This window comes from Alexandromys fortis, unplaced genomic scaffold (assembly GCF_014885135.2).
Source record: "Alexandromys fortis isolate MF-2015 unplaced genomic scaffold, M_Fortis_MF-2015_v1.1 scaffold_46, whole genome shotgun sequence".
In the NCBI taxonomy this organism is placed as follows: domain Eukaryota; kingdom Metazoa; phylum Chordata; class Mammalia; order Rodentia; family Cricetidae; genus Alexandromys; species Alexandromys fortis.
This window is the reverse complement of record NW_026067919.1, coordinates 2,913,232-2,936,328: the sequence shown is the minus strand read 5'-3', so window position 1 is coordinate 2,936,328 and position 23,097 is coordinate 2,913,232. Positions and strand designations below refer to the sequence as shown.

The 23,097-nt window shown below is 37.7% G+C and overlaps 1 protein-coding gene and 1 long non-coding RNA gene across 2 annotated transcripts in view; one reads left to right on the top strand and one right to left on the bottom strand.

Moving 5' to 3' along the window:
* Positions 1 to 259, top strand: part of LOC126500579 (uncharacterized) — a 5,366-nt gene extending 5,107 nt beyond the window's left edge. Inside the window, exon 2 of the long non-coding RNA XR_007591386.1 lies at positions 105 to 259. This is a non-coding gene — a long non-coding RNA (uncharacterized lncRNA). The remainder of the gene's footprint in view (positions 1 to 104) is intronic.
* Positions 1 to 23,097, bottom strand: part of Znf385d (zinc finger protein 385D) — a 716,416-nt gene that overhangs the window by 668,996 nt on the left and 24,323 nt on the right. The window contains exon 2 of the mRNA XM_050140572.1: positions 2,725 to 2,943. Within this exon, the coding sequence (XP_049996529.1) occupies positions 2,725 to 2,902 (178 nt within the window). The 5' untranslated portion in view covers positions 2,903 to 2,943. The remainder of the gene's footprint in view (positions 1 to 2,724; positions 2,944 to 23,097) is intronic.

The window sequence follows — 23,097 nt, the reverse complement described above, 5'->3', positions numbered from 1 at the left end:
CCTCACACCCATAGTTATGTTCTATTGACAAAACCTGCCCCTCACCCAATTAACTGCTAATCTTAGCGGAACCCGCCTCACATTCCAGCTATCCAGGGAACCAGGTGTGGCCACTTGTGACTTCTGGCCTGTCTGTCTGAATGTAACCGAGCTACGTGACCGGAACCACGCGGCCTGCGAGATCCCGTACCCTGCCCCTCATCCCTTACCATATATAAACTGTAACCCGTCCCTAATAAACTGAGGCCTTGACAAAGTTGCTTGGTCTCGTTCTTCTGTCTTAGCTCATTCCCTTCCAGGTAGCGCCCCTCCGAGACCCTGGAATAACTTGATTGCGGGTGGGTTACTAACCCCTAGACTGAGTAGCCCACCCAACGCAATCCACACTTTCAGATGCTGCAGTTTTCTTAGGAGGAAGCTCCAGGGCTGAACTTCACTTGAGATCTGATCTCTATTGAGTGGTTATAATAACCTGCTCTTTCAATATAAACTTATTCCATGGACTAGACTCCACACAAACTTATAATTAATGACAAAAAGTATTTCAATGCTTTTTGTTCCACATCAAGTTATACCTCTGTATTATTTATTGTATTTACAATATACACTTTAGTTCCAATTTTCTCAGTAACAGACCTTGTCCAGCCTAAGGACAGCCTTGTCATACTTTCATAGACAAGGAAACACACACTGTTGCCTTGAAAAGCTTTTCCAATTATTTAAGTCCTTGAAACTCAGATATGATACTTGCTGCTCTCATAGTCATGGGTACCTTCCTTTTAAGGGTAATTTAAAATCAAATGAGTGTGATTTGGCTCTCCTAGAGCTCCAATGAATCATCATTGTCCCCCCCTCCAGTGGTCTACATAGTAACCTAAAATGCCTTAAACAGTAATTAGCTTAAGAGAAAGCCCAGTTGGTGTATAGCATTTGATTAAGGTATTTGGAGGAATACAATAGAATTTCAATTTCTCTGTTCTTTCAGAAATAATTTCTCCATTTGAACTGAGACTATCACAGTACTTCTCAATATTAATTTGGAAAAACAGTAGATCCTAGAAGTACAGATATTTATGTGAAGAGGAGATACTCTGATTGCTTTTTTGAATGAATAATAGATATCTTCTCCTCAGTGTTAAAGTCACTCAGTGCCACTGCTAATCTCCATATCTACAAAATAAAGAACTGGTTATCCTTCAAGCTGGTTGGGAGGGAATTAACATATACATGCAAAGCCTTTAGCTCAAACTAACACATAATAAGAGCACTGGTGTGATTATTATAAATATCAAACTTGAGCAAATCCATGCAATGTGTTATAGTTTGAAAATCTTTGGCCTCTTTTTGTAGCAGGATCTAGTTTGGGTTATAAATCAGTTATGTTGGTGCCTTACTTATTTCTACTGTACCAGCTGCTATTTTTTTCTAAATAGGTGTGACTTTCAAGGCAGAAGTATAAAACACAGCAGCCCACACCAGCCCCCCTAATAATACTGAAAAACCATCAGTCTGGGATTGAATTCTGTCATTTAGGGGAATATTGGTTGACCTAGAAGTTGATGCTAAATAACACATTCTTCCTAAGCAATTTAAGCAGACTTCAGTATGTACATTTTCAACCATCATGTTAGTATATTGCTTTCTAGGTTCAGGCTATGCTCTTTACTAGAGTTCAGTTTTTAAGTTCTGTTTCTTATATATTCTTTACAAACAACATCACTGACAAACTGATATCCATTTGAAAGAAAAATCTGAAATTCTTTCCAATGAAATATTCTAGCATGAGAACATATAGGCATGTGCATGGACAGAAACACACAAACTTAGGCATGACACAGTTGAAGGAGATGCTATTTTCTAAATGTTCCCTTGTTTAGACCTACCAAAAATGTACTGCACAATGATATCTTTATGATATACAATAACTACACACATTGAGATTCAGCCTTATGGTCAGAAAAACTTCTTATTTCACTCACCAAACATGAAATATCTGATTATATGCAACATTACAATTATCTCTGTAGTTATTACACTTTAGTTCTTCAAAGTACCCACTACAAAAGTCAGTCGGTTTCTTTCTACCTCTTCTTATTTGCTAATAAACTTGCATTTGCTTTTCCGAGTATTTAATTTTTAGAAACGAGTTTTCATACAATCAGAACCTACTTAAAAATAACGGTGACAAATGGTCCAACAAACTGCTAATGCCACTACAAATCTCAACAACATACTTACTGAATTAAACACCTCTTTGGGAAGAAATATGTTAACCTACATAATTTACAATCATACTAGTCAACAGGATACAGCATGTCTGTCTCCTCAAATGCTTAAAACCCATTCTTTCATGTGCATCCTGAAAGAACATCCATTTGCACCCATTTCTATCAAAAGCAAAGAATTCCTATCATCATACGCATCATAAAGGAATATCTGTCTGTCAATTTATCTATATCAAAAGTAAACATCATAAAAACCGCATCAATGTTTTTCAAATTCTAGAAACTCCCTGGGCTAACAATCTCATACAGCCACAAAATACAATGTTTTTCCACTTACAGGGAGAAATTGTTCAGCTTAAGGCACTGTACTAACCATTTTTTAAAATAATTTTCTCTTGATTTTAAATAAGAGCCTGGTCTCTTCTTCCATCTTCACATATGCAGACACACACCAGAAACTGATTCTAGAAAACTAACCACATACTTTGACGAATCTTACCATTGCCGTTCTTCAGTGTGCCATTGGTCAGCTGTTTCAGTCTCTTCTGGTGAGATTTGCCATTGTAGTGGATTTGTGCTTGAGCAGCCGAATTCAGTTGAATGTTACACACACTGCACAAGGTGAAGTTCGAGTGTTTCTTTTCCCTTCCTGGTTTCTCTTCAAACTCATCAGGCATTAATTCAGCCTCACTCTCTCCATCTTGGGCACTTGTGAAATCTGTAGAAAGAGATAGATGAGCAGATTAAGATTTCTCAATCCCCAGTGCTTATTGAACTAGGCATCAAATAATGGGGGCTCTGGAAGTCTGAGAATTAAAACTTCCCACTTCTTCCCACTTTAGTAGGTGGCATTAATAATTCACAAGGGGGTGTGGTGGAGGCTGCCCTTCTAGGAGAATATAGACAACAATCATTTGACCACAACAATGTGTTTGGTACATAACACTTGTCATTTCATTTTGACTGCCGTTAACAGTGGAAGAGATATTTTCAGGTTTCCAATTCCATAACAGAGGAAGCTAAGTGGTGGTTAAACAACTTGTTTAAGGTCACACAAATAATGAGCAAAATGTAGTCAAAATAATGCACTTTAGCTATAAGGCTCTTCAGGCTGACGAGGGAGGGGGACTTGATTGGGGGAGGAGGAGAAAAATGGGAGGCGGCAGAGGGGAAGAGACAGAAATCTTTAATAAATAAATATATAAATAAAAAAAGAAGATTAAAAAAGAAAGTAGCTCTGATCATTGTATTTTTTAGGATGCACAAATGTATTGGGTATTCTTTTTTTTTGATTCAGTGAAATAAAATTCCTTTCATTTTTGTCAGGCCTGAGGGCACAGATATGAAGCCCTAGCCATTGAATGTGTTATCACAGGGGATAGTAAGTTCAAAATCAACCAGGACAATACATTTGGATGACCTTTCAAATTTTTTTTTTTTAGGAAGTAAAAGGAAGGCTAGAGATGTTGTTGGATGACAGGTCTACTACTTGCTGTGCTTGATGCTGGAGTTAAATCTCTACCTCCAATTACAACTTTCTTTTAAGCAAACAAGATAGCCTCAGGCTCAGAACTGTATAACCACAGTACAATAATATGCAACTGATCTGTGATTATCTTGCAAAGTATTTGGTATTCCTGGTCACAATTTCATTTGGTTAAAGACTGGGATAGTTAAGTGACTATAGCATCTTCTATTTACTCTTTTTTTTCAAGTCATTTGAAATCTTTCTGTGTTCTTGTTACAAGGAACTCAGCAGAACCCTCATGCTCTAGTCTACATGCCCTTTGCACGGATTCTTTAATGAGTCTAGTCATGGTCTTAAAAATGCAGGCAATGGCTGTAGTCATGAATTGTCCCTACAAATCTCTCTTGCATGTTTATGCCTGTTTATTTTATTCTCTAATCCACCAATATTACCTAGTGTGAATGTGGGTTTGGGGTAATCCATTGGAGACTGGCAGGTTTAGCAGAGGCTGCACAACTAAAGACAGGGACTTTCTTGTTGGTGGAGGCTAATTGTTTGTTTCCTGGCTATCCAGACACAAAATACATACACAGAAACTGTATTGATTGCAATACTGTTTGGCCAATAGCTTAAGTGTATTTCTAGCTAGCTCTTACATCTTAAATTAACCAATTTCTATTAATCTGTGTTTTGCCATATCGTTGTGGCCTACTGGTAAGTTTCTATCCAGTTTCTAGAATTTGTCTCCTGCCACAGTTACATGGCTTCTCACTGACTCTACCTACTTTCTCCGAGCATTCAGTTTAGTTTTCCTGTCTAGCTCGATTCTGCCCTATCACACGTCAAAGTAGCATTTTTATTCATTAACCAATAAAATCAACACATATATAGAAGGACATCTCACATTACTTTTCCTTCATTAGAATCTATTAATAGTTACAAATTCCAAGGTAAACTTACAGCCCTCTGAATTCTTTCCCTTTCCTGAATTGATAAGTTAATAGGGCTGATCTTTGTGGTCCCAGAGCAGGTAACTACAGTTGTTGTGAGTTAATGATTACAATATTTGTATGAAGTGTAGCTAATGGTGTCCTTTCACCTATTTATTACATATCTTCCTCTCCCACAGTGTTCTATGAACAATAAAAAGGGTGGTATAAATGATTTTTTAAATGTTGGTTCCTTATTTTCTGTATTTTAGATACCTATGCTCTAGCATTTACCACAGTTAATTATAAGGGCTGTTTTGTCTGATTGAGGTTGGGACCTGCTTGTATCTTTTGTGACAGCAGAGGTATTTAGTAGGAAGTTTCAACTTATGTCAGTTTTATTGACCAGTAGCAATCCATTACATGCATCAGCCTCCAACCTTCCCATACCTCAAGCAGTTAGCCAGAAAGAGAGTAGGAAGCATTGGTCACCCCTCCTTCCATAGGATGGGTTTTTAATCCATTCATATTGCAGTCAATTACTCCACAACTCTCAAGCCACCATTGCAGAAGTGGACATATCTTATTTTCCAAACGACTTCTTTTTTTATTTTTTATTTTTTGAGTTTTACTGAGCTTTACATTTTTTTCCTGATCCCCTCCCTGCCTGTCCCCTCCCCTCTTCAACCCTCCCCCAAGATCCCCATGCTCCCAATTTACTCAGGAGCTCTTGTCTTTTTCTACTTCCCATGTAGATTAGATCTATATAAGTCTCTCTTAGTGTCCTCATTGTTGTCTATGTTCTCTGGGATTGTGGTTTATAGGCTGGCTTTCTTTGCTTTATGTTTAAAAACCACCTATGAGTGAGTAAATGTGATAATTGTCTTTCTGTGTCTGGGTTACCTCACTCAAAAATAATGTTTTCTAGCTCCATACATTTTCCTGCAAAATTCAAGATGTCCCCTATGTCCCAGTTAGTCCTCTACCTATTCTGATCCCCATATCCTCAACTCACGCACTGCCTATATAATTTACATCAACCGTATTCTGTCTCTATACTCTCTACCTAGTTTCTACTATTCCTACTTCCTTAATGTAATACAGCCTACTGTTTCATTCCTCACTGCTTAGCTTGTTCAGGTACTCTTGCACAAGAGTCAAAGCTAGGCTCCTTGTGAGAGAGAGCAGGAGGTGTTTGCATTTGGGGGCTTTTGTTGCTCCACTGACAGTAATAGTGCAAATTTCAAGCATTTCCCTGCAAGTTTCATAATTTGCTTTTTCTTAATAAACAAATTGTTGGAATATGGAGCGGCAGGGCTGCGTCCCCGGCACCCGGCCGCCCGCATGGCTAGCTTATACCCAGAAATAATTACACGGAAACTGTATTCTTTCAAACACTGCCTGGCCCGGCTAGGTCCAGTTTCTTATTGGCTAGCTCTTACATATTGTTCTAACCCATTTGTAATATTCTGTGTAGTCCATGAGCTGGCTTACCAGAGAGGATCTTAACCTGCGTCTGTCTGGAGTGGGAGCATCATGGCGACTCTTCCTCTAACCTTCTTTCTCCCAGAATTCTCTTCTGTATACTCCGCCTACCTAATTTTCTATCCAATAAAATGGGCCATATATGCCACATCTTCACTATCCATTCATCAATCAACAGGTGTCCAAGTGCCTCAATTCCCTTCTATTTTGAAGGACAGCTATGGACACAAATTTGCAGGCATTCTGCACTCAAAGTTTTTATATACTCATTTATTTAAAATATTTTAACCTATGTCATTTTAAATTGTTTATAAAATTTTTGAAATCAAAATATTACATCATTTTCCTCTTCACTTTCCCTCCTCCAACCCTTCCTATGTGCCCACCTTGCTCCCTCTTTCAAATTCTTTTTTCCTAATTGTGTTACCAATACATTCCTATATATAAATACATCCTGGTCAGTTCATATCTGTTACTTATATGTATATGGCTTGGGGCTGACCACTTGGTATTGGATAATCAATTGGGGGGACTTTTCCCAAAGAAGATGATTTCTCCTTCTGTCAGTATTTCTTGATTGCCCGTAGTTCTTTGTCTAAGATTGGGCTCCATGTGAGTGCTCCATTATTAAAAAGGATACATTATTTTTCTTACTTAGGAAACTCCATTAAAATAATATTAATGTTTTAATTGTAAAGATTACATTATGTAAAACAATCCATAGGTTTTTTTAAAAAAAATGATGTCACTATTTTAGTTAAATCCATTATACAAGCATACTAGCTTTTCTTTTATAGATAATTTAAATGTTTACCAATATCATAGTTAGAATATGTAAAAATTCTTTTACATTGATTTAAACCTTTTAACCCTTATATCTTAAGCATTATTCAGAAATGGAAAGACTAAATAATTTATGGTTTCCCTATTAATATATTACACACAAATTAAAAAGAGAACACGAACAGGATGTGGGGAGTCACTTCCACAGTCCTAGCACTTCAGAAGCTGAGGCAGGAGAACCATTGTGACTTTCATAGAGTAGCCTTTACTTCACAGAAATAGAAAAAAAGAATGTAAAAGACTTTTAACACCAGATTTTACGTTTTAATCTAAGAAATGTTAACAAGCCACTTAATACTGTGAAGAACACTAGAGATGATGACTGCTAGCAACATTTGCTTTGTGATACTTGTGATATTAGGTGATATTTGGTGACAATTTGATATTTGGTGAAATTATAATTGGCTTTTTTCCTTAGTTTTTCTGTATTTTTTTAAATGTTGCATGGTAACCACTTGCTAATTTATCAAGAAAAAAATAAATCAATTTCTATCAAAGAAATTTACCAGAAAGGATACTTATATCATGCAAACAAATAGCTCAAGGTTTTGAAGGCCCTGGTGAGAACTTTTGACATGCCGTTTTGCTAAATATATTCACATTCAGAAGGAAACACTATCTTCCTTGGTTCTCATCGCTACCTAGTCACATAAAATAAGATTATCTGCCAACACCTCAGTGGGGATGAAAATCCAAGGAAGGCTTTTCTGCTTGTACAGGAAAGTGTAGTCAGCAGCAGACAGCATAAGTGTGCTTGGTGAATAACTCATCTTTACCCGGATGGAAACCCCCCTAAATAGTCACAAGGACTAGCTCTATAGCAGTGTCTGTCATTTGGCAAATAAACCAAGATTTCTGCATAGAAAATGTTCTCATCAATAGCACCAGAGTTATCTTCCACAGCTAATAGCTCAGGCTTCACTGTTCCTTTCATAACTAGTTGTTTCCTTGTTCTGTGATCTGCTACCAGATCTTGGTTTTGAGATATCAAGAATCTCTATCATCTTATGTATAGATGAATAGAAGGCAGGTGCTAAAAACATTATAGATGTATTCTGAGAACTTCTATAAATTACCTGCAATATCATAAAATTGTAAGTGGCAGGCAGAACATACAATAACCTTGTTTATTATGGTTCTTACCACTGCAAAATTAAAAAAATAAATTCCAAGGGATTTGTAAAGCTAGACCACATTTCATCTACTTATGTCTCTCATAAGTAGCAGTGGCAGCAACTCAATATTAAGAATTTCTTTTTAAGGCTCAGTCTTAAATTAAAACTTCAACAGCCATGTTGCTCAAACTAAAAAATAAATAAAATTTGATTTAGAGATACTTCATAGTGAAATTCTACGAGCCTGTGTGGTAGTAGCCAAAAATTTAGCAGAGAATAGAATTTACAAGGACATTTGACAAACAGTTATAACTCTAAGTTTTAACAGATGAGAGACTTTGGCTCTTACAAGGTCAATTAGAGGAAATAAAATCATGCCAAAATATTCAAATATAAGAAAAAGCGGCTTAAAGAAATTGTCCTTCTGAGCAGTAGGAATTCCTTGTGGAATCAATTTTATAATGAGAATTTTTGTTACTTGCTTTATTGTTGGGGAAGTAATCCCTTGTGAAGAAAGGACAGCCATGTATACAGTCTCAGAGGGCTTGGACCTTTTAAAACTTCCCTTGACTGATTAAATATAACAGTAGATTTTTAAAAAGTGGCAACTATTAGCTGGACTCAGTTCTAGAACTGCAACAGCATTTATTTTTGAAGAAGCTATTCAAGATGACTTTAAAATTAGAATAATGGCACATAAATCATGAAGGAGTGTCTATCAAGGGAGATGAAAAAATGCAATGCCACCTCACCACTGGGCTTCCAAGCCTTTGTTTGCAAGAACTCAGAAGAGGCAGGAACATCTGTCAATGGCTGGAAGGCAGCTGGAGGACTGGCAGAGATGCTCTCAAGGCACCCATGTGGGATCCAATCACAATGCACAAAACTAAGGGGTGAAATGATGCAAGCCAGTATATCTAAGTCTTGTCCTCATGCCATTCATGGAAAACAAAATGTGGAATTAATTATGATTTAGTTTTTCTTTATATTAGGATGTTCAAGTGGCCTCTATATTCATATATCTATGTGTGTGTGTACTCTATATATACTGTAAGAAACCAAACAAAACATTTTACTATTGTGTTCTCTTCAAATTTAAAAGTGATTATTTTTTTAAAAATTATTTTTCCCTGAGATATATAACATATACAATCCATTTGTGGAATTTTACCTCTATTGCTAATATAATGTCACAGTAGTGTTCATGTCTTACTACCATAATTACAGATTGCCCACAATGGCGTGGCATACCAACACAGAAGCTACTTTGCATTGAACTTATTCCCCACTAGAGAGCAGTGTAAATTTAAGAATTAAAACTGCAGAACTCAGAAATTTCCTAAACACAGAAGGCATGCAAATGGCATTATTCTGCTTCTTAATAACTAATGAACAATATAGCTGTAGGATTCATTCGATGTCAACTTTATATACATCATCATACATACACATATGCATGTGTATATGGTATGGCTAATGAGATACGATCTCATTAAAATACAGCTTGAAAAAAAATCAGACATCAAAGAGAAATTGGAGAAAAGCCACAGAAGAGCAGGCGAATGGTATCATTTGACAAGGGTCAGCATAACTTCCTTATTATTAGCAATCATTGCTTTCAACAATTTCCTATTAAAACCAGCACTTTGAAACCTCAGGAGTAGAATCATTATAATTTGATATATCTTACTTTCATCATGAGAAACATTATAAGTGAGTACATAAGATAAATCAAGGCCAACAAACTATTTCACGTGTAGATTACATCCCATTAAATTTAATAAAGTAAAATTTATGACTGCTGATATAGTCACAGAATGTGGAAACTCCTACTTATCATTCAAGAATTCACCCACAAAATGACAACCTTAAAAAGTTCCTTAAAAGGAAGGTAAACTGCCAACTAGTATCTATATTCAAGAACATCTGAAATCACATCTTAAACTGCAACACGATTCACGGTATCTCATGAAGTCATAAAATACTATAAAACTGTATCCTTGTTCTTCAAGAAATATGGAGCTTCCTCCCATATTCTTTCCTGATGCAGCTTTCTGCAATCATTCACACTCTCGGGGCTCCCTAGGGAAACCGAGAGCCAGTGCCTGTGCCACAGTGAGGGCTCCTTTTGAGACTCTGGCCATACATTTTTGAAAGCCTCTCTAAAGTACTAAATCTTTCTCCTGAAGCCACACCTGCTATCTTTGTGTTTTCAGCCAGCTCTACCCCAGTTTATATTTAAAACAACTTACATAAAACTTAAGAAAGGCTTGTCCTCAAAACTTCCTGCAGACTCAGCAGAGAGAGCGTGGTTTGACCTCTACATAGTAAGAAGGGACGGTAAAGATGAGTTACAGCAGACCACAGCAAGACATTTTGCTAATTCATTTTAATTCATACATTCATCCACATGCCTCTTAGCCAGCTGGGATATTAGCATATCCAGCCTGTCTAACTTCCCAGGGGGTTTGAGAAGAGGTTAGACATTGAGATTAGATTTCCTTGTGATTGACTACTTTCGAAAACTGCATGCTAAGAGTAGAACCACGGACTGTGTTCTGACTCTGATCTTGGCCGGGACCTTCAGCACTGCTTGCCTGCTTTTTATTTCTTATAAGAGATGTCTCTACTTTCTCTCTTCCATATACAGATCTGAAAACCCAGGGTTTTCTTTCTCATTCCATTGATTCTACTTTTCAGAATTGTGAGTTCCTGCATGGATGACTTCAACTTCTGAGTCTAGTCTGTTCTTAATATAGGCTTTCTCAGACCCCTGCCTGCACTGTTGCATCATAGCAAGTCTAACCCGTGGCGCTAAGTGTTGTGTCTCCTGTTTTCCCTGCCAGATTAGCTCTATTCATGAGTCAGAAAATCTTCACAGTATCTGAGGTGTATTATAAGACTTACCAGCCACCACCTCCCTGGGAAGCTTAGCCCTATTCTTTCTTATGTGTGTCTTCTACCGTGGCTTCTCTGATGCCCACTGTGTGGGAAGCAGACTTCCTATGGTTCACTCTCCTGTAGTGTAACCAGAACGTAATAAGCTGCTTCTGTCAGAGTACCAGAAAAGTGATGGAGCACCATCTGGGACAGTAAAAGTGAGTCTGTGTCACATAGACTATAATGACATCTTGGGAGGGAACACCATACTCTGCTCGCTTTGAAGAAGAAGCTGCCAAGTTCTGAGATTTCCCGCAGAGAGGACCATGTGGTGAGGAGCTTATAGTCACTTGCAGCCAGGCACAAATGAGGCCATAATGAGTAACTGAATATCCAAAACAGCAACATGAGTGAGGACATGGTGTTGGCTTCCTTAAGTTAGGTGAAGATAGGGTTTAGAAAGAGGACCCAATGAAGGGAGTTTTGAGCTCTGGATCATCAGCAATGGATGAGGATCACCTGTAGAACCTTAAGCCATTCAGTTTTCTAACAATCATGTGCAGTCATAGACAACAATAGTCCCAACTAACTGCTTTACATGACATTTTAGCAACACTGGCAATTGACTGAAATTCTCAAGAAGATGTTCTTATCAAGAAAGCACCACAAATCACAAAACATTCTTCTTAAGTGGTGTGTGCTTTAAACGCCCCAGTGGAGTCCTTGCTACAACCTTTTAGTAAAATAGGATGCAAAGCAAATTATCCTTTCCTTAGAAATCTTCAGCTTATTCAATCAAGATCCAGCTATGCAGGCATTACTAATCCATAATCCATCATTTCCTTCAGCTCCTAAGTTTGATTTTACATGCTCAAGATGCCATTGGAGGATTCAGATGCTAGGATTGTTCACTCATGACATCCTAGACTGATGAGTGTGGTATAAGATTAGTGTAAAGTAGGCATTCTTTTTTGTAGTAATACTTTTTGTATTTTCCTGAAGTTCAAGCAACTGTGAACATTTATTAAATTTAGAACCAAATAATCAATAGAAAATACTAAAATTGAAAAAAATAAAATAATGATTTTGCTACACTACAACAGCTAAAATAAGTAAAAAGCAAAGCAGGATGAAAAATTTAAGATAGGAAACAGCCAGACATACACAGTAGGAGCTTTTATTTGATGTACATTTTAGTGAAGATTGATTTTATTTGTGTTTCTCACATGCATTAAATTCAGATAGAATTTTCAGCTGAAGATATGATAAAGAGAAAGGTGGTCTAAAAAACAATATAAACACCACTAAATGCTGAACAGTAGATTTATAAAGGACACTGAAAACCTGAACAGAGAGGGGCATCCTTAGAGGAAGATAAAAATAACCCGTAGCATGAGTACTAAAGTACACAGAGTGAGGCGTGGAACAAGTCACAGGTGGACTAAGGCTCTCCACTAATTTCTCCCCATGCACAAACTGACTGGAAAGCTGATCACACACCAGCAGATAACTTATGAAATTTGGAAGAAAGACCCTAATACCATCGGTAAACAGAGCAAAAAGGAAAGGTTGTTGAAGAAGGCAGGCAGAAAGATTTGCATCCATCACTTCTGTCTGCACTCTAGGGCAGCATAGCTACCGAGAGGCACCTCCCACTTTAGAAAGAGAACAAATTAACCCTAGAACAGACTTGTGTTTTAGTCTTGCAGGCATGGGTCAGCTAGTATCAGTCCAATGGGCAGGGTTCTCTCTTCAACAATAGACTCCAAACTGGGAAAGCATAGCATGTATATAAAATCTTATTTGCTGAATTTAGGACAGGATAGTAAAAAACAAGACTTTACCTTGGAACTTTGAGCTAGGCTGAGAAGATCTAATATTAGACAAATCATGACAATTGTAATCCAGAGGTCTGTCTGCAAATGGAGCCTTAAAACAGCTCTAGCGCCAGGGGAAGAAGATTGACAGTTCCAATTCATCAGAATTTTGTTTCAATGAACCTTCCAGTGGCCAGCTTCAACAGTCTTGGGTAGTGACTCTGTTTTAGAAATAGGTCAGTATGATCCTTTGGTGATCATAGATATGATGCAGCAGCTGAGGGCAGGTCCACCTATGATGGCTCTGCCTAGAGCCAAGCAAAATTCTGTAGGGCCTGCTGATAGGCCAGTAGCTGTGGATGTGACATTTAGGCCAAGTCTGGGCCCGGGCAGAGGCTTGTGGGAAGAGGTAACCTTAACTTGTTTCTGAAGAAAACACCAGCAAAATTCTGTGGAGAAAGTGGCCTTAGGTTTCCATCTGGGACTCCAATAGAAGACAACACAGCAGGAACAAGAGATTGGAACATGTGGACAGAGGTGCTCCCTAGTGCTGAAATAGCAGAGCCTGAAAACAGGCTCAGGGAAAATAAGCAGCCCTGTCATACTTTCTGGAAAGACAGGTACAAACAAACGAGTTTAGAAAAATGAGAATAAATACAAGGTCATTTGATGCCCTAAGGGGACTCTTAAGTCTGGAAGTATCAGGCACTTCCAGGAAACCATTTTCTCACCTCAAAACAGGTGCCAAAACCTGATCAGACAGTCATAAGTGTGGAAAAATTGTGAGACAACTTAAAACAATGTAACAGGGAAATGGAAAGAAACTGAGAAAATGTTTCTGCAGACTAACAGAAAATTAAGCAAAGGCATGGGAGAAATTATAAAAACAAGCAAACAAAAAAAACCACTCAAACAGAAAATCTGGAGTTGAAAAATACATAACAGATGTCCACAATTTCACTGCCCTGGATTTTGAACTCAGGCTGGATGATAGAGATGCCTTCTTAGGGTGATGAGATGGGAAAAGGCCAGGTCTCCCAGCTTCCCTTCTCTGTAGCTTGCTGCTGGTGCTAAAAAAAAAAAAATGTATTCAGTGTTTGCCTTCACAGGCTAAACTGGCTGAAGGAGGCTCTTAATGACCCTAAAGGATACCCTGCAACATAGAAACTTCCAGTCTCTCAGGAGTGATCCAGATGTGGAACACTGCTTCACAGTCCACTATAATGACAGGGAAAATATCAACCCATTCTTCTTTCTGGGCTTTGTCTACTTGTTGAATTATCTCGGGTTGAGAAAAAATGAACAGACTAACTAAAAGACCAATTTTATGTTTCTGTATTATAAGGGGCAAACTCACAAAACAGGAACGAGAAGTCCAAGCTCTGCTGTGTAGTGTGGGAACCACAGAGAGTGAGCCCTAGTACCCAAAGGTCACTCCTTAACCTGATCCCAATTAAAGATAATTGGCTGACAAAGATTCCCCATCATCTACTCATGCCTGAGACCCAAGTATTTGTTTTCCTAAATACATTTCCCCACCATCCTCAAAGGCCAGGTAGCATACATGGAAGTTTACCCCGGCAAGCTGAATCCCTACATCCGTTCTAGGACTTACATCCTAGCCTAGTACTTCTGTGTGTTCATGGCCCTGCAGATCCCCTGGGATGTGCCCTACCACCTGGGACCAACAGTTGAAGGCTCCCCACCAGACTGAGAGCTCTGGAGGCTGAACCTGGGAACATAGTGTCCCTTCTAGAATAAGGATAGGCTCACATCCTGAATTTATCAGGGTCAGGGTTTTTGGTCACATAAGTATATCTATACCTATGTGCCCCCCCACCTCTGTGTGTGTGTGTGTGTGTGTGTGTGTGTGTGTGTGTGTGTGCCTGTGTGTAAGCCTTTTTGGATCCTGAATGAATTGTACAATTAGAACCATTTACATATGGAGAAAATTATATAAAGGTTGACTGTGATAGAAGTGATAGAACTCATCCATAACAAGAGTTCTAGTTAGCCTTAATTATTGATTTGGCAAAACATAGTCATCTGAAATAGAAGCCTAGAATTTGGACTTACCTACATTACATTACAATAGCTTGTGGATAAGTTTATGGCTATTGTCTATATTATAATAACTGCGGGAAGACACAGCCCACCAGAAGTGGCATCTTTCCTAGAGAGGTTCTGCTGAACTACATAAGAAAGCTAAACATGACCAGGTGAGTGGTCAGAAGAGCAAGGCAGAAACTAAAGTTCCTTTAAAGTTTCTGTTTTGAGTTCCTTCTCTGACTTCTCTCAATGGAATGAGACCTGGAAGCATAAACAAAATTAATTCTTTTGGACTTGGAATTTGTCACCACAACAGTATAAAACAAGATCCACAGGATAGATGTCATGGAAGAAACAATTAGTGAGCATCAAGGGACCCTGTCTGAAAATGCTCAATTGAAGGTGAAAAAAGTAGATAGGAATGCAGAAAGCTCGTAGAATTTGGAAAGGATACTAAAGTTCCTGGAGGAAGACTTGAGAAACCCAAAATGGCTGAAACTTATTAAAAGAAATAATTACACAAGGCTTTCCAAATATAGACCCAAATAGCCAGATCAAAGGTCTTCAAGCAAATTTCACCCATTCAAATGGAAACACCTTGTATTTAAGCTGTCACAGTTAATGGTAAGAGAAGACTCTTGGTCAGAGAGGTTCAGTGCTTAAGAGTACTTGCTATTTTTGCAGAGGATCCTGGTTTGATTCTCGGCACCTACATGTTGGATTACAGCCATCCATAACTACACTTCCATAGAACAAACACCATGTTCTGCCCTCTACTGGCACTAGACACTAGTACATATCAAATAAATTAATAATGAATAAAAAAGTTTTCAAAGAAGAGGGCAGATTCCAAGACTCCAGAGAAAAGGAACTTAGGAAAGAGATGGGCACCCCCATTTTCCCAGACGTTTCACCTGAAAGGTCACAAACCAATAGTGGTAGGAAACTTGCACAGGACTCAAGGGACAAAAGTAGGAATGGAGAATGTGGCTCCCAACACAAAGCTGTGCTTTAGAGAAGAAAATGACACACTTAACAAAACATGCACACACACACAACTAAAGCTAAAATCTTCAGCAGATCAGTTTTTACAAGGAGCAATAAAGTGAGGTCTTCAAGTTGAAAGGAAGGATATCAATAAGAAAGAAGAAAACATGAAAAGGTACAAATTTTATTGCTAAAATTATACAAACAAATTCAAAAATTCCAATATTGCAAGTAAGGTTGCATAAGGAATATATTTGATATGAAGACTAAAAACAAAAACAATAACTAGGTTGTATGTTAAGTTATAGACAACATGCAATGAATGCATGTTAAGAAAAATAAAAACATAAATACACAAAGATGATTTTTTCAGTTATCAAACCATAAATATATTTATGTACTTTCTATATGTATTAATGTATCATGTATCTCACACAAAATTTTTAATGTTAAACTTAGGAATGAATAAAAATCAATAATTTTGTCTACAGAGTAGGTTTATTGAGTCCCTAACAATATCAAATAAAGAAAAATTCAAAATAAGTTCAATAAATGTAACTATATAATTCTCTCTTTGAATGTTGTACATTAATTTAAATGAATTTAGGAAACAGTAAATCTTAGAAACATTAGTATTTTTTTCATCTTGATTATTTATTTGATTTTCAACACCAAGTATTTTTCATGATTTTTTAAAAAGATTTCATTTAATTTTCAGGAAAAAAAATCAAGTTTTATTTTTTTAAGTTTCATTTTGTTAACACATTTAGAAACTGTGAGTAACAACATCAAAATATCTTCAACTCAGTATGTGGGTTTTTATCAGCTCTGACACCCTGCTAAATTTGAAGACCAGCTTGAGAGGTTCTGCTTGTAAATTTCCCCACGGTTGTGTTTTGTAGATGCAAGTCTCTTCAAAGTGTTGATCTTAACATTTCTAGCTGTGCAGTCTTGAGTAAAACCTTCACTCCCTTTGACTGTTACATGTTTAAAACCATGGAGGGCTACCTATGGCTTCCTCCCAGTACTACCAATGTCAGGGAAATGTACGAAATAAATATATCTTTAAAGTAATTTTTCAAACTTTATATGCTTTGTAACTTTAGATTTATACATACATTTTAAATACTATTCTCATTTTCCTTTCGCCCAAACACAATGGATCTCAATTCTGGTAATATGGCAGGCGATTGCAGCCAATATTGCATTTTATTGATACCTCAGGATAAGACTATTCAAGCACCTTCTCGATAGTACAGGACTGACCAGGAAGCAAGTGGAATGGATGACCACAAAATTATTCCATTACAAAGTTTTCCAGATTTGTTGTTCCACATATCTGCATTTTAAACTCTTATGGTAGGATGTAGTTGGCAACTGTTAAGGGAGTCAGTTTTCGTTAAGAAGGTGATCCCTTATTGATCAACCATGCTCCAGTGGATGGATCCACACCCATGCACACATAGTGGTAGCACTAATTGAACTCAGTGAGTTATTTAAGAGAGATAGATGACAGACAGACAGACAGAGAAATGAAAGAAGATATAAAATGAAGAGAATGTGGTATACTTTGAATGTGGGAATTAGAAGGAGTGTGATCAAAGTTCTATGTACACATCTATGAAATACCCAATTAAAATATTATATCAAAATTGTTTTTTGCTTATCCTGCTTTTGTGTAAGCTTTGAAGTACTGTTTAAGTGAAAAGGTATTTCAAGTAAATATTCCACAAATGAGTGCATCAACAGAGAATGCTTAATACTGAATATTTATCACAGACATCAGTTCATATCATCTGTCATCAGCCTGACAGATCTGTGCTCTACTCTGTCTGTTTCCAGATGCCACTACAGAATATGGTAAGGGCATGGACTATTCAGGAAGCAATTTATAGTTCAACAGTCGTCTGGAACAGAAATGGCGAAAAAGAGAACATCTGCGCTATGTGAGACAGCAGAGAAGAAAAAATATTCCGATATCATATTCAATGTCCAGCCCACATTTGAGGAAATGAGGTTGACTAGGAAGCAAGTACCTCTGCATCCAGAGCACAAGCCAAATCCAGCTCCATGAACAGAAAACACGGTCACTGCAATGTGTTAAAAACAACAACAACAACAAAAAACCAGTTACATGCACATGCTGTAAATTCTCCAGTATTTGTTATTTTAAATCATTTCTATTTAATCTTGGAGTATTTCATATATGTATAAATGGGTTTTGATCAAATCAACCAGCTACTTCCTACGCTCTAATTCCTACCAGAAATACTCCATCAGGTCTCTCTCCCAAATTCAGAAACTCGATTTTTAACCCACTGAGTTTAATTAGCTTTGATTTTATTTGCATAGGTATAGGCTCACTCAATGGGTCATGGGCAACCTATCAGGGATCACATCACAGGAGAAAATGGGCTGTTTTTCCAGGAACAACCATCAGTTGCCAATAGCTCCCCAGCTTCTCCTCTATGGGTGCTGGAATTGACTGGTTCGGTATAATCCACATATAATGAATGCAGCCACAGAAGCTTAAGTCATGTCCACAATAGCCTATTCACAATAACTCAGTCTTTGTTTCGAGTAAGGATTGCTCTTTGGGCTGACGAGGGAGGGGGACTTGATTGGGGGAGGGGGAGGGAAAGGGGAGGCGGCGGTGGGAAGAGACAGAAATCTTTAATAAATAAATAAATAAATAAATAAATAAATAAATAGAATAAAAACATGATTTCCCTGTTAAAAAAAAAAAAAGAATTACTGTCCCATGTGAAGGAATCACTCTTGAAGGGATGTACAGCTTATGTTTCATATGTCTACTTAGAGAAAGGGGAGTTGATGATTCTTTTCTAAATTTAATTACATGGTCACCTGAGAATTCCCTTCTTCACATAAAGAAAAAACAAAATTGCACACTAGCATGAAGGAACATATTTGTAGGAAAATCATGCAGGATGATTTTAATGCAACTATTAATACTTTATTATTAAGTGCTCAAATTGGCAGGAGGATGATTTGGACTCCTCTCAGCAGAGTCACTCTCTAAAATACTGTCTCTTCAAATTGGGTTCACGTTCTGCTGGCTTAATTAAGGAAGTTGACTTCATGCATGTTGGAGTTAGAAAGTAAGGCTTCACAAAGAATTTCAAAATAAGAAAGGTTTTTGAATATTTAAAAAACTACTTCTTTCACAGGCCTTCCAACTCTGTTCCAAGATTTTCTCCTGGTATCTAAAAAAAAATCATAAATGCCTGCTCTGTGTCACAAGATGGGGCTTTCTACAGCAGTATCAAAGGGAACTGACACCAGGTTAGTGTCACCAGTCCACCATGCATCAGTATTGCTAACTTGGAAAACCAAGGTGCTCTAGTTTAATCTGGTGAAAGCCATTAAGACATAGCAATGGCAGAAATGATGAGATCTGCCATTGGAGAGACAAAGTCCTAAGTCCAAAATCTATGATTCACATCGCCAAGATGGAAAAGGCAAAGCCCGAAGAACTCACCACTAAACTGAGTTAAATGTACACTGTTGCCCTTCAAAAAAGGGAATCACATTTTTTTCATATCTATTCTTACTTTCTGAGTTATAACAAAAATATTTGTCTTGAAAGCACTTCCAATTTATAATTAATTCCTTCAACGATATTTTCTATGTGCCATAGACCATTGCAACACACTACAAGCACTACGAATCTAATCCACAAAGTACTGTCCACGAGATAGGCAGTGCACTTATCTCCAAATATAGGTATGGCAAACTCAGTTATGTAACGTGGCTTTGAACTGAGCTCTGGATCTTGAATCAGAATCCATACCATAACAAGTGACAAGAACCCACTATAGCCTACTATCTAAAACGGTGGAAGAAGGCAGGAGGAAACACTGCAAGAATGACATGGCCATTCTTAACTGAAATTTCCTCATTTCTTGGTTCAATGTAATTTTCCTAGCTACCATTTTTAACTGTCATCGTATAGTCTGGAAATATACCACAGTCATTTATTAAATTGAAGTCTATTAAAATAAGAGTGCTAAGTGCTAATCAGATCCATGTGCTTTTCAATTAACTGGTAATCCATATCTATTTCTCAAGTTTGAGCTAATTAATTGAGCACTTTGAGAGAACTAAACTATGTAAGATAATAATTTATAGAAATTAACATGCAAAATATAAAACTCATGAAGTGATTAATTTCTTTTTCTCCCTCTCTCTTCACTCTCCCCCGTGATTCCTCCCCTGATGTTGTCAGGTTGCAGAAAATTTCCTGGCACTAGGCCCCTAGAATGAGGAAAACATACTTGACATATACTGAAACGCCGAATCTATATGGAAAAAATGTTAGCCGTTTACCTCTCTCCTGAGGAGTAATAATTTGTATGATATCCTTTCCTGGACATTTAGACTTGTTATATTGTTTGCCATTGTTTTATTAACTCAGATTTATTAGAGCAATAGATGAAATTCCTGGATTTATTCGTTAATACAATGGTTTAAAGTAGCAACCCAAATTCCAAACTTAGCTTTTCAATATAAGATAAGAGTACAGATAGGATCACAGAGGAACCACGGAAATAAAATATCCCGCAGAACTAGATACCTAATTGTTAAAGTGTGCATCTTTTGTAGGGGAAATAATAAATTCTTTTACCAAGAGATTTGTTGCTTCCTGAGACACCGCTAGTACAGCCACCAAGAAAGGCTTGAAGCAGAGATGGATGACCCATGGGAAATGAAGAAGTTTCCCATTAGTTCCTGCACAAATAGCCCCCATTTCTGCATTAAGAGGACAGTGTACACTCTGTTGTGATTTGAACACAGTAAATATGTGCATGGATATGTGTATATGCAAATGTATTCACATATATTTAAATATGTTTAAATGTCTTGATGGGATATTTTCATTGGACATGAATTTCTTTTGCTCATAGGGATTTGTTTCATTTTTCTCCTCAGAAGACTTGTAGTTCATAACTGTGAAACACTTGTCTCAAAAGAAAAAAGAAAATGTATAACAAGAAAGGAATAGACGTGCTCTAGCTGAACTTCTGGTGAATGAAGCATGGGTATGGGTGGAGGTAATGTGTTCCCACAAAATCAAACAAGCTTCTAGGTTTAGCAGCAAGCCCATGAACTACAGTCTTCTTGAAAAAAGAATACAGACCCTTCCCTAACAGGCAAGAAGCTGTGATAATATTAAATGTAAAGACCTTCTTTAACTATTGAAATTTGTATTCTGTAGGATTTCATGTTTGCACACTTAGACATGAAACGGAATCTGTTATTACTGTTCTTCTGCTTTTGCCTTCAGCTGTGTCTACCTGCGTCCTGACTGTTTTTGTTGTTGTTGTTTATTGTGGTTGACTTGACAGGAGCGAGAGCTTTCGGGGAAGAGGGAATGACAGCTGAGAAAAAAGCCTAAGACTGGCCTGATTGCAAGCCTGTGAGGGAATTTTCATAACTAGAGATTGATGTGGCAGGGCCCATCCCATTGTAAGCAATAGTAGCTCAGGACAGCTGGTCACGGGGTATATAAAAAAAGCAGGCTGAGAAAACCGTGGGGAACAAGCCTGTAAGCGGCATTCCTATATGGCTTCTGTTTTAGTTCCTGTCTCCAGGTTAATCCCTGCTGAAGTTCTTCCCTTGGATTCCACCAACAATGGTGTGTGATCTGACACTTGCAACCTAAAATATATCTTTTCTTTCCCATGTTCCACTTGATAGTGTTCTAACAGCAATAGGAACCCAGAGAGAGAAATCGGTACCAAGAGTGAATCATTATTATGACAGACCTGACCATGTGTTTTTGGGAAGATTGTGGCGGCATTTTAACTTTAGACTGGAAAGTCCAGCTCAGGGCTCAATTGGCTATTCCATGGACTTAAAAGATAAGAGTATTGAGAATAATGCAGACAATGGAGACCTGGCATGTGAGTTTTCAGAGGGAAATTTGAGAGTCCTTTAAAGATTCTATGGTACTGTCTGATACCTTGTATTAGAATCCTGTGTTTATGGCCAGCTAGGGCTGAAAAACCAACTCAAATTAAGAAGAAACTGGTATGATTTAGGCAAATCTTCTGAGACCTGCCACCCCTTGTGGCCTGCTGCCCCTCAGAAACTGCACCATTTTTTCTAAACCGTAACCAACTTTACACAAGCTAGAGTTACTGATGAAATGCCTCCATGAGAGGGAGGTGGAGTACTTTCTTGACTAATGAGGGATGTAAGAGAGTCTAGCCCATTGTGGGTAGTTCTGCACTTGTGTTGTTTGTTGTAGGGAGAGGGCCCACTTGTTTGTCCTGGCTGCCTGGCTGCTTAGCCCCAAAATAACCACACAGAAACCGCATTAATTAAATCACTGCTTGGTCCATTAGTTCTAGTTTCTTATTGGCTAATTTTTACATCTTAATTTAACCTATTTCTATTAATCTGTATCGCCACATGGCAGTGGCTTACCAGGTAAAATTCTAACCGGCATCCATCTCAGGGAGAGGATCCATGACTTCTCCCTGACTCTGCTTTCTTCCTCCCAGCATTAAGTTCTGTCTTCTCCACCTACCTAAGTTCTGCCCTATCAACTAGGCCAAGGCAGTTTCTTTATTCATTAACCAATGAAAGTAACACAGAAACAGAAGGAACTCCTACACCATTTCTGATTTTCTATTTAAACAAAAAGGAAGGCTTTAACTTTAACACAGTAAAATTACATATAACAAAACAGTTATCAAGCAAGAATTACAGTTACAATATTTATATCTACTTTATCTTTTATCATAACTAAGGGAAACTATAACTATCTCTTCTTCAACTACCTCAAGGACTCCAGAAGGATATAATATTACCTAAGCAAACAGGAAGTGCATTGTAAGCAACTTGCAAAACTTTAGAAGTGACAGAGACATCTTGCTGCCTGGACAGTTACCCAGAGTTCTTCTATACCACTGAGGCATCCATCTTCAGCCTTCAGGCCCATAGTATCCCGCAGACTTTTTCACAAAGCAGGAGATTTTAAAGACAGTTCAGTCACTTTCTTCTGTATCCTGCATCATGAAAGACTCTGTGAGACAGTTGGTGACCCTGAGATATATAAGAAAACAGAATAAGCAACATTCCTTAACAGCCTCTGCCTCAGCTCCTGCCCCATTTTCCTCTTCTGCTTGAGTTCTTGTCTTGACTTCCCTCAGAGATAGAGTGGGACCTGAGAGCTATAACCAGAGATATACCCCTTTCTTCTTATGTTGCAGTGATGGTGTTTATCACAGAAATATGATCCCTAGGCAAGACAACATGGTACTTAGAGAATCT